The 16,895-nt window shown below is 36.8% G+C and overlaps 1 protein-coding gene across 1 annotated transcript in view; it reads left to right on the forward strand.

Annotated features, from left to right (window-relative positions):
- The first annotated feature begins 1,034 nt into the window (after positions 1-1,034).
- LOC100916708 (zinc finger protein 445) overlaps positions 1,035-16,895 on the forward strand; it is a 36,450-nt gene continuing 20,589 nt past the window's right edge. Inside the window, exons 1-6 of the mRNA XM_023498009.2 lie at positions 1,035-1,447; positions 5,037-5,178; positions 5,915-5,991; positions 6,228-6,354; positions 6,997-7,095; positions 10,781-10,896. Coding sequence (XP_023353777.2) covers positions 1,055-1,447; positions 5,037-5,178; positions 5,915-5,991; positions 6,228-6,354; positions 6,997-7,095; positions 10,781-10,896 — 954 coding nt within the window. The 5' untranslated portion in view covers positions 1,035-1,054. The remainder of the gene's footprint in view (positions 1,448-5,036; positions 5,179-5,914; positions 5,992-6,227; positions 6,355-6,996; positions 7,096-10,780; positions 10,897-16,895) is intronic.

A 16,895-nucleotide genomic window follows, 5' to 3' on the forward strand; every position in this document is an offset into this window, starting at 1 on the left:
TAATCAAAATTATCCATTTTATTTTGTTTGATCCTCTCTATTATCTATTTATTCATAAATAATATTTCAATAGATCTGAGTCAGTTTTTTTCCTTGCTGCTCTAATGTGCTTATGCTAGTTCCTATGACATCAAAGCCATGTATCAATTTGCAATTTATCTTATCATATAGTTTGAATTATTGGCCTAAACTTAATTTCTGCCAAAATGAATTCTACTTTCTCATCATTTTTTTTGGTCAGATAGTGAATCCTTACTTGAGGAACTGGGATTTTTGGGTTTATAGAACACTGTGCTTAGTATTGGATATTTCAGATGTCCTAAAGGCACTTTAAATTCATGTCCAGTATAGCATTTATCTTTTCTATTAAAACAACCCCTTTCAAAATTTTTTAATTCTGTAAAAAGTGCCACTAATTCTTTTAGATTTCCAACTTCAAAATTATGCTATCATGCTTAATTCCCCACTCTCATTCACTTTATGTAGTCTGTTTCAAACCCCATAACATCTCTATCATTTGACTCTGTCTTCCAAAGGTCTTCATTGATTCTTTCCTAAGCTTTTTAATGGTTTTCCTAAATTTTTCTCCTACTTTTCTCTGACCTCAATAGAGTTGGGCAAGTGATTTTCTCTCAATGCAGATTTGATCTGTGTCAAATAAACTTTACTCAAAAAACACCACTGGCTCTCCACTGCCTCTGGGAATAAAATATAAACAAACTGCCCAGCTTAATGTTTAAAATCCTTTACTTCATCCCAACTTTTCCAGTCTTTCTATATATTACTCTCTTCATCTCACATACAACTTTCCTTCTCTTTTCTCCATTCACCTATCAGGGAGAGTATGGAAGGGAATGTCTAGTGTGATGAGATTTGCTTTCAAAGTTCTGTCTGTCTGGAGAATTGTAGTAGAGAGATAGATAATGAGGATCTCCCTCTGTTTACCTGAGTTTTTAAACATGACCATTTTCTTGAATTAACAATGTTTCCTGATGTATTGATAGATAATTCACCACTCTAATCCTGAGGAGAAACTGAGGACAACTCAGTAGGGATGACGCCCGAAAAAAAGGACAAATGGACTGAAACAAGTCTCGATTTGGAAAGGCTTTTGACGGTAAAAAAGGAAGATGATGAGGATGAAATGAAATCTTATCTGGACAACAGCAGCCCTAACCAGGAACTCTCCCGTCGGCTCTTCAGGCAGCTGCGCTATGCAGAGTCTTCAGGGCCCCATGAGGTCCTGGTCAGACTACGGGAGCTCTGTCGATGTTGGCTGAGGCCAGACATGTACACGAAGGAAGAGATCCTGGAGCGTCTGGTGATGGAGCAGTTCCTGACCATCCTACCTGGAGAGACCCGGTCCTGGGTACAATTACATCATCCAGAGCGTGGAGAAGAGGTTGTGGCTCTTGTGAAAGATATAGAGAATGACCTTGATGAAAAGGTGAGAATGGTAATTGGGACCTTAGGAAGGGGAAGGGATGAAAGAGTGGGGAGTTGCTAGGAAACAATGCCTACCTGGTAATCCATTTAATGACATTTATTCTGCCAGGATCTAAGCCCTTAGAACCTATAAATGCAGTAAGAACATTTCCTTTTTACCTTAAGGTATAGTAATAAATCACAGTAGATTTTACTTCCCAGGTTACTGCCAATCCCAGATAGCATTAGTGGCCTGTGTGGGTTGATGAAAAGAGCATTTCAATTTGAGAGTCTGGAGACCTGGTTTCTAGTTCTGACTGTATCCCATTTAATAATTGCAACTCTGGGCAAATCATGGGGATAATACTTCTATCTGAAATACACTGAGAAATATGAAATGCCATGGAAATGTTTTTATCTCTGTCTCAATTCATTATTTCTTGATCATTTTAGGGACAGTCACATGAAGTATTTTTTGCATCTTTGATTCACTGCCCCAAGATGGGAATTTCTACTTTCAGATTTCAGCCTGTGACTCTGCTGTGGACTCTTCTTCCTCTCTCTGCCATATATCTAATAGGTCTCTATCATGTCAGAAGTAGAGTGTTTTCTTCTTCCTCAATTACTTTGTTATCTAGTAATCTTTGTCCTTGTGTCTGTTCAGTAGAATGGTGTTATACTTTAGATTAATTCCTTTTTTTTGTCTGGCTGTATCTAGTGCCTAGTTCAGGGCCCTAACTTATTGGCACTTTAAAATTTCAGTTTGTTGAAATGTCACAGCAGTGAATGGAAGACATTGGGATTTAATTCAAGAATTTTTTAAGCACTTACTAAAGTTTAAAGAACTATAAACTTTGGGTACCCCTGGAGATTTGAAGACAAAATAGTCTCTGCTTTCAGGAGTTTATATTCTATTGAAATAGAGATTAAAGAATGTCAGCATTGGGAAGGCCCTTAGATTATAGAACATTAGATCTTGAATTTGCCCAAAACTATGTTTATTATACACTCTATCAAATAAAAAATTCTAATGTTTTGAAAGATTTGTGATTATATCTGAGGACACTTTCTTCACTGACACAGTATAGGTACTCTATACCAAGGGCCAGAGTTTTATAACTTAAAAATAAAAATCTATACAAGACATTATATTTGACTTTCATTCATAGATTTGTACTTAAACATTACAATTTTTTGAGGGAAGAAATATGAAATGGGTAGATGATTTGCTTCATTTCATGGCCATGGGCTGGAGTCTCTATGAGACTTAAGTTTTTGTTTTCAGAGATTAAAGGGCTCGGCTCTCTACACACAGTACACTGGGAAATCTGGACAAAAGGACTCATAGTGAAAAGGACTCACTCAACCTGGTGATTGAGGTATTTAGCAAATAGCAACAAAGAGCAAAGATACCATTGAGTTGGCCTGTGGTCTGAATACACATTAATTCTTCAGAGCCAATATTCAAAATTTAAAGCTCGATAGATGCGTACAATAAACAGGTTATTATTCAGTCCAGACTTTTTGTTCATTATTTCACATATTAGGGAATCTTCCCTTTATGAACTGGATAAGTAGATAAATATAAGGACTGGAAATAGCTTCCATTCCACCTGTCAAACTATTTCCCTAAAGTCAAAAAGATTGGAAAAATTGTCAGAGCCAATGCTTCCCCTCCATCTCATTGTCCTTATTAGTCTCTGCTCCTTTTGAATCTGACTGATTACTGGCTTCTCAAAATTTCTCCTTTGGTTTTCAGGACCATTTACTGTCCTACCTTTTTTGCTTTCTTTGCTGATTTATCCTCTTTTTACAGTTTTCAAGGCTTAGTACTTGGCTTCTTGCCCTCCTATTTCTTTTAATTCTGTTTCCCTTAACAATTTCAGCCATTCTCCATAGCTTCACCTACCACATTTACTTCTGATAAATGGTAGCATTATTTTTCTAGCAGTTTAACCTCTAAATTTTAGTGTAATCTTTTATTTTTCTGTAATATCAGGTGATAGTTATTTAATATTTTGTAATCTATAAAGCACCATACATACTCCATTGTCTTTGCGGCAAATAATGTAGGTATCCATTTTATAAATGAGAAAACTGAGGCTCAGACCCGAAGTGACTTGTCCATAGTCACAAAGCTAGTAAGTAGCAGAGTTGGGGATTCAAATCAAAGTCTTCTGAGGTAGGTGGCACTATGATTAAAGCACTGAGCCTGGAGTTCTGAATTGTTGTTCTGAAAACAAAGACCAAGGTTCTCTCCACAAAACCATAACTATCTCGCTTTTTTCATGATCACCTAGTCAGCAAGTTTTTTTCATTGTTGTTATTTTAGTTTGAACTCATCCTTTCTATCCCCACTGCCACTGTCCTTGTCTGAATCAGTATTTACATCTGGTATCCTATAAGTGATCTCCTCATAGATTTCTGTCTTCTTTTCTATTTATCATTCTTATATCAGTTCTAAGTCACACTCATTAGCAAGGTCTTTGGAACTCTGTGACCAACCCTTTTATTCTTATTTCCCTAGTTTTCCCTTATGTAAAATCTGCAATAAATAGACACCTCCTGAAGAGCCAGAATGATGTAATGGAATTATAGCTGGATCTCGAAATGGGCTCCTGGAGTTCACATCTCCACTTGAGCACTTCATTCTTGTGTGAATGTCTTGTGTGACATTAGACAGCCTATTTCCCTTCCAAGAGATTTTGTCCTTTTTTAAAATGGGGATAAAACTTATACTATCTATGTAACTTTACATAGTCATTTAATCTTTGTGAACCTTATAGGAGAAGTCATCTAGGTTTGTTGACTCCAAACCTAGTGGTCTTTCGTTCTGCCTCAACTTCTTCACTGCAAAATGAGGGGATTAGTCTAGATGATCTTTAAGATTCCTTTTACTATTAATTAGAACATACTCTCACAAGATCTTATGAACAAAGTACTCTATAACTTAAAGTGTGATAGAAATTGGAGGCAATGTTGCTTTTACTCACTGCTGCCCATCTTTGTTTTGTGTCCTCTTACCTCTGTGATTCTGTATCAGCCATTTCCCTCATCAGGAATGTATTCTCCTTTTCTCTCCATTTTTTTCTGAGTCTATTAGCCCATAAACATTTATTAAGCACTTACTCTGTGCCAAGCCCTGTGCTAAGAGCAGGGGTTACAAAGAAAGACCAAAAAACAAGCCCTGATGTTAAGGAGATTACAATCCAATATGGGAGATATGTAACAACTTACAAGTAAGCTAGAAGTAGGATAAACTAAAGAGAGAAAGCTAGAATGAAGTCCTGCCCATTGTGGCTCTTTTCCTACTTTGGGATTGCCTCCTCTGACTTTGGTAGCTCATGGTGAACTGCTTTGTCTGAAGTCACGGCATGCTTTTGATTCAAGAGAACAGAGAGAAGAGAGCCTAGGCCAGATCTTGGGAGAACACCCTTAGTTAAAATGTGTGATGAGCCACTAAGGGAGATTAAGAAACAGTCAGAAAAGGAGCAAAGTTCCTTTCCTCCTAGTCCTGTATCCCCCAAGGATGATGGTTACTTCTTTGAGATTTAGGTTTCTGTTCCTACAAGGATTGCCTTACAGGCCCAGCTTTCTCTCTCTGTCTCCAGGTCTCAGCCCATGCCCAAGGACAGGATGTGCCATGGACAGGGACAGCATCTCTGGCAACCCTTTCTGTTCCACCTCTCTGTGGTAACCACTTGGATTCTGCTTGTGACGCAATGATGCTCCACCTCAAGGATCCTCTAAATGGTACTTGCTATCCCCTGTCCAATGTCTTATTCTGACACAGGTCCAATGGGCCACCTTTATATTTTGGAGCCTTCTCCCTTCTTATTACCTATTCTAACTGCAGGCCAGCTTCATTGTTCCTTATGCACTCTTTCCAACTTAGATTCCCTAAGGATGGTCTTCATTCAAAGGAGTTTCTAAAGCAATCTTCTGTGTTTTTTGACAATGCCTTTTGAAACTCCTTGTATTTAAGTTATTGGGCAAAATATGCTGAAACTCATTATAGTTGTGGTGGAAAGAACACTGGATTATATTCAGAGGGACCTGGGTTCTAAATCTGGCACTAGCACTTACCACCTATGGGACCTTGGGAAAGATCCTTATACTTTCTGGGTCTCACTTTAAAATGAGTTTGGACTAAATAGTCTTTAAGGTGTTTCCTAGCTCTAAATCCTATTAAATTATATGGAGTCAAAGTATTATTTTAAAATTGAGTTTTGGTTTGAGCTTTGGCTTTGCTATTTACAATCTCAATGGGTGTTCTGTATACCAAAGTTTCTCCTCACATTCACCCAGTTTCACCCAAGGCTAGAGGGAATACTGTTGTGCCCGCAAGAGACATAATTTTTGATTCACAAAAGAACCTGGGATAGATTTCTTTATGGATTTCTACATTTTCTGTGTCTTAATTAGAATGGAGGGAGGGAAGAGGAAGCTGCACGTTTAGTCTCATTTATGCTTTTTCTTCTCTTTTCAGTTTTTCCTGCTGCTCAGGCTCCTGCCCGTAGGGGAGACCAAGCAGTGGTGGCTCTATCGATGAAAACCAGGTCTCAGGTAAGCTACACTTCTCTTTGTTCTTCCTGGGATTTGTAGCCAAAGCTCCTTCCCTGATCTCGGCCCAGACACAAGTGTACTTCGCTGGCAGCTAAGCTTGAGCTTGTGGACTTTTCTTTCCTTCTCACTGGTTCTCACATGTACTCAGAGTAACAGATGTCACTTAAGCTTTATGCTCTTCACATAGGAACTGAGTGTGGGATAGTTCTTAGGACATCAGGAAAATATTGTTTCAGGAGACAGTGATGTTTGAAGATGTGGCTGTATACTTCAGGAAGGAAGAATGGGCAGCTCTGGACCCTGCTCAAAAGGCCCTGTACAGGGATGTGATGCTGGAGAATTATAGGAACGTAGCATCTTTGGGTAAGGCATTATCTTCTCTCCTGCCTGAAGCTGAAGTAACTGTTAATGAGTGTAGTCTTCTGCTTATTTTTTATCAGCATTTGAGAGTCCCGTGGTTCCAATCCTCAACCTCAGGGGATGCCTTTCCAGGCAAGCGTGGCTTTATGATCCCTTTGCAGTGAGGCAGAGGATCCTCGTGTCCTGTTTTCTAGTAATTTTTCCTTTGGGCTTCTGTGGAGTTGGAAGTATGCAATATTCTAATTATCTGCCTGACTCAGCACCCTACTAGTCACCCCTTTTCTTTTTACAATCCTTCTTGGTGTTTTTGTAAAAAGCTAAACTTATCTCAGTTGGTGAGCTGAAAATTACCTCATTGTTTCCAATCTAGATTTTTATACTTTGGAAGTTTTTCCATCCTCTTAAGGAGAGGAGAAAAGCATAATTGTATATCAAGGCCTAGATTTTTTACTTTTTTTTCTTTGGTTAAAAAAAAAGTCTTTGAACCCCTTTTCTAGGCCTCTTCTCCTTCCTCCAGACCTTCTTTCCTGAGTACTCTACTTCTTTCTTGCTCTTTCCCCTGAAGGAATAGGGATGAGATCACACTGTGGGACAAAAATGTGATGCCATGCTCTAGCTTACTCCCTTTTTTCTCCTTCTGAACAGCATATCCGTTTCCTAAACCTCTTGTGATTTCTAAGCTGGAGCAAGTATCTGGGAATCTGCAGGAAGATCGGGACAGAGATCAGGGGATTGCTTGTGCAAGTGAGTGAGGAAAACGACTTTTTTTCTCCTTTTCTTTGAGGCATTAAATATGTTAGAAAAAGAACAGGGCATGGAGCTTCACATCCCAGCTCTGACAATTACTCATTATGTTTCTTTTCTTTTTTCTCAATAATATTTTATTTTTCCAATTACATGTAATAATAGTTTTCAATATTGTAAGATTTTGTGTTCCAAATTTATTTCTTCCTCCCACCCTTTACTCCCCCCCCTCACCGACATAGCAAGCAATCTGATGTAAGTTATACATGTACAATCATTTTTAAACATATTTCCATATTAGTCATGTTGTAAAAGAAAAATCGGAATAAAAGGGAAAAAATGAGAAAGAAAAAGCAAAGTGAAAATGGTATGCTTCGATCTACAACTTGCTGTGTTTCTTTAGACAAATACTGGACCTTAATTATTTAATTCCAAAATGGGAACCACAGTACTTTCACCAACTGTGTTTCATAGCTGCTTTAAAAAGGTAAACTTTAAGGTTTACAAAGCATAATAGAAAAAGGAACTATAATTTTTCATTTTACTAAAATCATTAAATTATGAGAATTGATACTTGGAAGATATGAATTAATACTTGAGAAATAGTTAACTAAACAAAATCAAGAAGGAAGTTAAACCATAAGGTTCCTGTTCTTGTGGCAGATGAATTCTGTCATACAAGTTAAGCATGGCATCATGGCATAGTGCCAACAAAAGATTAAACTCGGTCTCTTTTTTTGACTTCAAAACCCACATTGCCCTTTATTAGACATTTGTATAATCCCCTTGCCTTCCATTCTACATTCCCAGGTTCAAATGTTGGCTCTGCAACTTTAAATTAGATATGCGATTGTGGCAAGTCACTTTTACTCTGATCCTTAGTTTCCTTGAATAGACAGCACTTTGTAAACTTTAAACTTTAAAATACTAACAAAATGGAGTTACTATTTTGCTTAGCATTCCCTTTATCATTATTTGCAAACATTTGGTAATCCTTGTTTCACATTATTTCATCAATCAATTCATTAATTGCTTACTATATCAGGCACTGGGGGTAAAAGACAATATTCTATCAGTCCTTTCTTTAAAGGAGTTTAATATGGCAAGGCATAAGACAACATATATATATATATATATATATATATATATATATATATGTATATATGTATATATAGACAATAGACAAAAGGTGTATGTGGTTGATAAGTCAATAGCATCTGGGGGAGCAGGCTGAGGATCATCAAGAAAAGACTTCTATTAGAGGGGGTACCTAATAATTCTTGAAGGAAACCAGAGATTCCAAAAGGCAGAGATAGGAACACACAAATTGCACACAAATGAGTGCAAAGGCATGGATAATAGAGATAGAATAGCAAGTAGGCTAGTGTGATTGGACCAGAGTGTGTGGAGGGGAGTAAGGCAAGGACTGCTAGGAAGGGAACAGGTTGTCAAGTGCTTTAAATGCCAAAGGAGTTTATATTTTATCCTAGAAGTGACAGGGATCCTCTGGAGTTTATTAAGTCTGGGGTTGATATGGTCAGACCAACACTTTACTGGAATGGGTAGACCAAATAGGAAGTCATGATAATAGTCCTAGTGAGAGGTGATGAAGGGATAAATGAGAGTAGCAGCTACTTAAAAACAAAGAGATGTAAGAGATACAGTGTGGGAATTTAAAGAGTAAATTTTTGGCAACTCATTAACTATGTAGAGTGAGGCACTGAGGATGAGTCTAGGATAGAGCCCTATAGGATAGGGATATACCCACATTTTGTGTACATGCTATGAATTTGAGAAAGGATATTGATAACAGTCTGAGATGTTGGAGAAAAACCAAAAGGGAGAAGTAGCACCAAAATCTAGAGAAGACATATTAGTCAGGAGAAGAGGACATTATTATACTAGATTATTTAAAGGGATAGTTTGAGGTGCATTAATGCATTGTTGATAGAGTTATGAATTGATCTGGCCATTCTGAAAAACACTTTGGAACTATATCCAAAAAAATTATATATATCCTTATATACCAGTAATACCATTATTAGGCTATACTCCCAAAGAGATCTAACACCGGAAAAGGGCTCAAATGTATAAAAATATTTATAATATATTTTGTGGTAGAAAAGAACTAACTGGAAACTAAAGGGATGGCTGAACAAATTATGATATATGAAAGTGAATGGAATATTATTGTGTTATAAAATGAAGGAGATGGTTTCAGAAAGACTTGGGAAGTCTTATTTAAACTGATGTGGAGGGAAATGAGAACAATCAGGAGAACAATTTATATAACAACACTGTAAAGATGAATAATTTGGAAAAATCTAAAAAGGACTAGTCATGAATCAAGCTATCTACTTCTTGATAGAGATATAATAGAAATAGGGTGCAGAATGAGGCATATGTTTTTTGGATATGACCAGTGTGAAAATTTATTTTGGCTGACTTCATATTTGTTATGATATTTTTATTTTTGTTTTTTCCTTAAGTGGAAAAAAAGAGGTGGGAGGGAAAACAAATAGATAAAACTGGTAATAGAAAAAAAAAATCAAACTTAAAAAAAAAGACCTGGCTTTGAATTCCATCTTACCCACTGACTAGTTGTGTGACTTTCCTCATGTATAAATGGAGTAGGCTGACCTGTGGGATACTTTTTTTTTTTTTTTAAATAGCCTTTTATTTACAGGTTATATGTATGGGTAACTTTACAGCATTAACAATTGCCAAACCTCTTGTTCCAATTTTTCACCTCTTACCCCCACCCCCACCCCCTCCCCCAGATGGCAGGATAACCAATAGATGTTAAATATATTAAAATATAAATTAGATACACAATAAGTATACATGATGAAACCGTTATTTTGCTGTACAAAAAGAATCAGACTCTGAAATACTGTACAATTAGCTTGTGAAGGAAATCAAAAATGCAGGTGGGCATAAATATAGGGATTGGGAATTCAATGTAATGGTTTTTAGTCATCACCCAGAGTTCTTTCTCTGGGCGTAGCTGGTTCAGTTCATTACTGCTCCATTGGAAATGATTTGGTTGATCTCATTGCTGAGGATGGCCAGGTCCATCAGAACTGGACATCATATAGTATTGTTGTTGAAGTATATATATATATAATGATCTCCTGGTCCTGCTCATTTCACTCAGCATCAGTTCGTGTAAGTCTCTCCAGGCCTTTCTGAAATCATCCTGTTGGTCATTTCTTACAGAACAATAATATTCCATAATATTCATATATCACAATTTATTCAGCCATTCTCCAACTGATGGGCATCCACTCAGTTTCCAGTTTCTAGCCACTATAAAGAGGGCTGCCACAAACATTCGTGCACATACAGGCCCCTTTCCCTTCTTTATGATCTCTTTGGGATATAAGCCCAGTAGTAACACTGCTGGATCAAAGAGTATGCACAGTTTGATAACTTTTTGAGCATAGTTCCAAATTGCTCTCCAGAATGGTTGGACTCATTCACAACTCCACCAACAATGCATCAATGTCCCAGTTTTCCTGTGGGATACTTTTTACTTTTTGCTTCTTAAAGCTTTTTTTTTTTTTGAGGTGGGGATGAAAGCCGCACACTCCTATTATAATGGAATATTTTAGTATTACTTGATTTTTCCCCTATTCCTTAACAAGAGAATCAAATGTCTTTTCTTGAATTTCTTTTTGTCTAGGTGGTGAAGTCAAATTTGAGAAAGAGAAGTTGGTGAACATCAAGCAAGAAATTTCTGAAGAATCACCAGCAGCATCACTGGGAACTGTCCAGAACAATGTTTCTGATCAACCTGAGGTTAGAGAATCTTGTAAACAGAAGGCTGGGCGGGAAAGACAGCGGGAAAACCCCGCATTGGTGAAAGTAAAGGTAGAGGAAGGAGATTCTGAGTACATGACAGTGAAGGAAACAAAAACTACCACAGGTGAGACAGATGAGAATTTGGGGGCACATACTAGTTCAAACCTTAATACGCATCAAAGCATTCCTAAACAAGAGGAAGTCTATAATTATGATGAACACTTGGAACAGAATGAGGAGAGAGTTGATAGATATGATGAGGATGGTATAGCTTCCAGTCTCATGCCAGGGCCTAGTCAAAATCAGATATTTGAACAACATTTTTCTATTCCATCACAAAGTGAACAATATCCCCAACAATTTATTAATTATGGGACAGGCTTTGGTGGGATTTCCCATTCTTTTCTTCATCAGCTACTACACAGTGATAAAAATCTGTATGAACATAATATGTATATGGGACCTTTCAGTCACATGCCAATTTTTAGTCCACATGTAAATATCCGAGGTAGGCCAAATCATTATGGATGTGGACTATGTGGTAAAACTTTTACAAGAAAAGGAAACCTTGTTGATCATGAGAGAATTCATACTGGAGAGAGACCCTATAAATGTAATGAGTGTGACAAAACATTTTCAAGAAGCAGATCCCTTGCTCAACATCAGAGAGTTCACACAAAGGAAAAACTATTTGAATGTAAAGATTGTGGCAAATCATTCAGAACGAACAGAAGCCTTGTTTCTCACCAGAGAATTCACACTGGGGTAAAGGTATATGAATGTAATGATTGTGGGGAAACTTTTACAAGAACTAGGACCCTTGCTAATCACCAGAAAATTCATACTGGAGAGAAGGAAAAATATGAATGTGAAATATGTGGGAAAAGTTTTACAAGAAATAGAAGCCTTATTGAACATGCGAGAATTCACACTGGTGAGAAACCCTACACATGTAATCTATGTGGGAAAGCTTTCATTCGTAAGTCATATGTTTTAGTACATCATAGAACTCATAGCAGGAAAAAGCCATATACATGTCAGGTGTGTGGGGAAGCCTTTATGTGGAACTCAGGCTATTCTCGACATCGGTTAACCCATACTGAGGAGGAATATGATGAAATTAATGAGTAAGAAACTTTTATCATAGCTCTAAACATCCAACTCCAAGAAATTAATAGTGATAAACTTCATGGGTGTGGGATAGTTTTCACTGTAAGAAAACTCTTATTGATCACCATTCACATTATAAATGCTATGAATGAAAATAATGTGGGAATTTTTTTTTTTTACAAGGAACATAACCCTTGTTAATCATCATGTAATTCACAATGAGGAAAAGTAAGTAGTTGGAAGAGGGTGGGGACATTTTTAAAGAATAAAACACTTGTTGAGTACCAGGGAGAAATAAATGTTAGTTTAGGAAAGCCTTCATCTGTAAGTCATGCTTTCTATTCTAGATAAGTCATAACAGAAACCACATAAGTGTTATTTGTGGCATAGCTTTTAGGAGAGTCTCAGGCTTTCCTTGATAGATAACCCACAGTAGGGAGAAATATTATAAATGCAGTGATTGTGAAAGAACTTTTAAATTATAGCCTTGCCATTCAACAATAGAATCCTCACTGATGTTAAGCTATATGATTCATAAGTATGGTATAACTTTCATATGTAAGAGAACCCTCATTGGTCACCAAGGAATTCACAATGATGAAATACTCTATAGGTAACATTATAAATAAACCAATTCAAAAGAAAAAACCCCACAAATGTTTCATCCAACATAGTATCAAAAAGTAAAGATGCACACTAAATACACGAATTGGTGGTTGAATAAAGTCCACAACCTATTATGATAGATTTCTCCAGCACCGTGGGAAAGCCTTCAGTTACATGCCAGTATCTTGTACATAAGAGAAAGCACATAAAAGAAAGAAACTCTGTGAGCAAAATGAATATGGGAAATCCTTTTATCATAATAGAACATTCAAAGCTTCACAAAATTCACATCATGGAGGATTACTTTGATTATTAATGTATAATAGTCTTCTGTTGAAAGTTGTCCCATATCATACATAACAGATTGCATGTCAGTGTAATTTGTAAAGGAAAGCTTTGGGATGGAGCTTGAATTTTCCTAGCCACTGGATAATTCTTAGTCAGATGAAATTCTATAAATATCATGATTTATAAGCCTTCATTTAAAAATGGAACCTTAGTTGATTACTGAAGAAACTGTTCAAACATCATCTGCATAGAAGATTCCATTAACTTCTTAAAAAGATAAGATTCTATTGATGTTTTGTTTTTTATATCATCCCAGTTACTCCTAAAATCTTTCTCTCACAAAATCATCCCATATAGCAAATAGTACTTTTTAAGGACAAAAAAAGTCAGCAAACTGATTGAAATTTGAAAAAAAATCCATATATATATATATATATATACACATATATACATATATATATATAACCTGTGGACCTTCCACCTCAAAAGAAAGAGGTTAGCATCCTCTCAATCTCTTCATTCAAGTCATATTTGATCTTTGTAATTTTGTTACATTCATTTATGATTTTTTGGTGTTTGATTATTTTTTCCTTTTACATCGTTGTAATTATCATATATATATATATATTATTTTCTTGGCTCTCCTTCATTATGTATCAGTTCACATAGATCTTTTCATGCCTCTCTATATTTATCACATATATCATGTTTTACAACACAATAATACAATCATGTATGATAACTCATTTAGTTGTTCCCCCATTTGATGGACGTTGTTCCAAATTTTTTGCTGTTAATTTTTTAAAAACTGAATTCATTTTAAACAAATACAAAATGAGGGGGAAAAAAGAACATTTCCATGTATACAGCAGAACATGGAGCTCTTTGGTATTATAAAAAGTGCTGCTGTAAATATTTTGGTGTATATATGGGCTTTCTTCTTATTGATGAAGTCATAATAAATATTATGCCTTGAGGCATAAATAGTAATGAAGTCTCTAGTTCAAAGGATATGAACATTTTAATCACTTTATTCCAAAATGATTTTCAGAAAGGTTGTGCCATTTCACAACTTTACCAACAATTTAACAGAATGCCTGCCATTCTACCACCTCACTTTGACTATTGTCATTTTTCTGTCATTTTTGCCAATTTTCAAGGTGAGAGGTGAAATCTCAAGATTATTTTGACTTGCATTTTTCCTTTTTTTTTAAATCAGTGATTTGAAGCATTCTGTCATATGGTTGTGAATACTCTATAATTCTTCTGAGAACTATTTGTTCATATCCTTTGACCATTTATTTATTGTTGTTTAGCTGTTTCAGTCACATCTCACTATTTGTGATCCTATTTGGGGCTTTCTTAGAATACTAGAGTGGTTTGTTATTTTCTTCTCTAGATCATTTTATAGATAAGGAACAGGGACAAACAGGGTGAAGTGACTTGCGCAGGATCACCCAGCTAATAATAAATGTCTGAAGGCAGATTTGAAATTATCAAGTTTAGTATTCCTGATTCCAGGCATGGCACTCTATCCACTTCACCACACCCCGTATTTATTTGTTGGGGAATAGCTAATTGAAATACACACACACACACACACACACACACACACACACACACACACACACACCTACCTGTTTATATATTATGGATGCCAAGAGAATTTTGATGCAAAGATTTTTTTCCTTCTTCCCCTACTTTCTTATCCTAGAAGCATTAATTTTATTTGTACAAAAGCCTTCTGGTTTCACATAATCATACTTATCTATTTTATCTTTTGTAACTGCCTCTATCTTGTTTGGTTATCTATCAGTACATCTTCTACCCATAGCTGTGAAATATATATATTTATAGTTAGATATATCTACAGATATATCTATGTATAGATATAGTTTCTCTACTAATTTTTTTTGTAGTTTGATCGTTTATATTAAGGTTATCTATCTATTTAGAATGTACTGTGGATTAATGCAAGGTGTTGGTTTAGCATTCCATAAAGTTTAAAAAAACCAAATAAGGAGTTATTAGACCAATCTATCCATGAACACTGAATATTCCTCTAGCAATTTGTTATGAAATTTTTTTAAAAGGAGCACTTAAAGGATTAGAAGTCCTTTGTGTGCATTGACAGACTAATCACACATTTTATGCATATTTGCTTTCTATTTTTGTTCTTTGGGCTATACTCTTATTAAAAGTAAGTGTTAATGATTTTTCAGGATTTATTTTGTATCTTGCAACTTTGCTGAAGCTATTGTTCCTAGTAGTATTTCTGCTAATTCCCTAAGGTTTTCCAAGTGGGACATCAGGGATAGTTTTATCTCCTCTTTACCTATCTTTCTGCCTTTAATTTCTTTCTCTGGGAGTAGGTGATGCAGCAGATAAGGAGCTGAGCTTGGATTCAGGAAGACCCAAGTTTGTCAAATCCAGCCTTGGACACTTACTAGCTATGTGTCCTTGGACAAGTTACTTAATGTTCACCTCAGTTTACTTGATTATAAAATGGGGTTAATAACAGCATCTACTTATACAGTTGTAGTGAAGATCAGATTAAATAATTGGGCAGGTAGATGGTGCAATGAATAGAGCAATGAACCTGGAATCAGGAATCTGACCTCAGACAGTTCTTGGCTGTGTGACTTCTACTGTAAAATGGAGATAGTAACAACCCTTGACTCCCAGGGTTGTTGTGAAGATCAAATGAGATATTTGTTACAAACTTATCACAGTGCCTGGCACACAGCAGGTTATAAATCTGTTAGTTGTTCTTATTCTGATCTAATTGTTGTTGCTAGTATGTCCAGGACTTCATCCAAATAATAGTGGTGAGAATGGGCATTCTTGTTTCACTTCTGTATTTATTGGAAAAGACTTTAGTATATACTTACTGATATATGATGCTTGCTTTTGATTTTAGATAAGATACTTTTCACAATTAAAAAAGGTCCCTTTATGTCTGTACTTTGTAGAGGTTTTAGCACTTATTAAAAAGTGGTGTACTTTGTCAAAAGCTCTGGACCTATTAAGATAAATGTTTTGGCTTTTAATATACTGATTATGTTGTTTTCCTACTGTTGAGCCATTCTTGAGTCCACTGGGTCATTATGAATCATTCCTTGGATAAATCACTGTAGCTATTGACCCTTGACAGGACTTTGTCTAAAAATTTTAGTCAGTTTTCCTTAACGATAGTGGTGTCTGTATTTTATCTTTCCTTATTTTAGGCAGTGAGACTGCATTTGTCTCATAAGAAACTGCTATTTGAGGAGAATTTGTGAAGTGTGGATACAAATGTTTCTTTAAATGTCTGATAGAATGCTGCTGTGAATCTATTAGGCCCAGGAGGCTCCCCCTCCTTTCCCCTCCCCAGCTCCTTTACAGCTAGATGTACTTCTTTTTCTGAATTTGGGGGACTCAGCCCTCTATCTGGTCGTCCGAAAACGTGTGCATTAAATATTTTTGAAACTTTCTCATTTCTTTGGTTCTCAGTTTCATTAGCACCTAACTGTACATAACGAATTCTGAATATTCTTTTGGACCAAGCCTCGCTAAGGGCCCTGCCTCTCTCCCTCGGGTCTTCCCTACCTCGGCGGGGATCTCTTCTGGGGCCTGCGTCCTCCTGGCACGGGAAAGGGCGGGAGGGCGGGAACAAGGCGTGGCGAGATCAGGTCCCTGGAGCCGCTCTGCTGCTGCAGCGCGGGCCGCAGTGGGGGAGGGGAGGGACGGAGCCCGAGAAAAGGCTTACCTGCAAGGAGCGGCAGCGTCCTCAGTCTGCGGCGCCCGCGCCTCCCGGAGGGTCGTGTGAGCTGCCACTGGCCGTCTCACTGGCACGGCCCGAGAAGGGCACACTTCAACCCCGTGGTAGGGCTGGGCCTTCAAACTTGGCAACTTAAGCTTACTCCAAGTTTTGTCAAATGTCTAAGGAGCTTGGCTTACTTTCCAAGCGGCCTTAAAGACTGAGTTATGGGATGGCCCCGCAAATGGGAACG

The sequence above is a fragment of the Sarcophilus harrisii genome, chromosome 1 (genome assembly GCF_902635505.1).
Source record: "Sarcophilus harrisii chromosome 1, mSarHar1.11, whole genome shotgun sequence".
Lineage (NCBI taxonomy): Eukaryota > Metazoa > Chordata > Mammalia > Dasyuromorphia > Dasyuridae > Sarcophilus > Sarcophilus harrisii.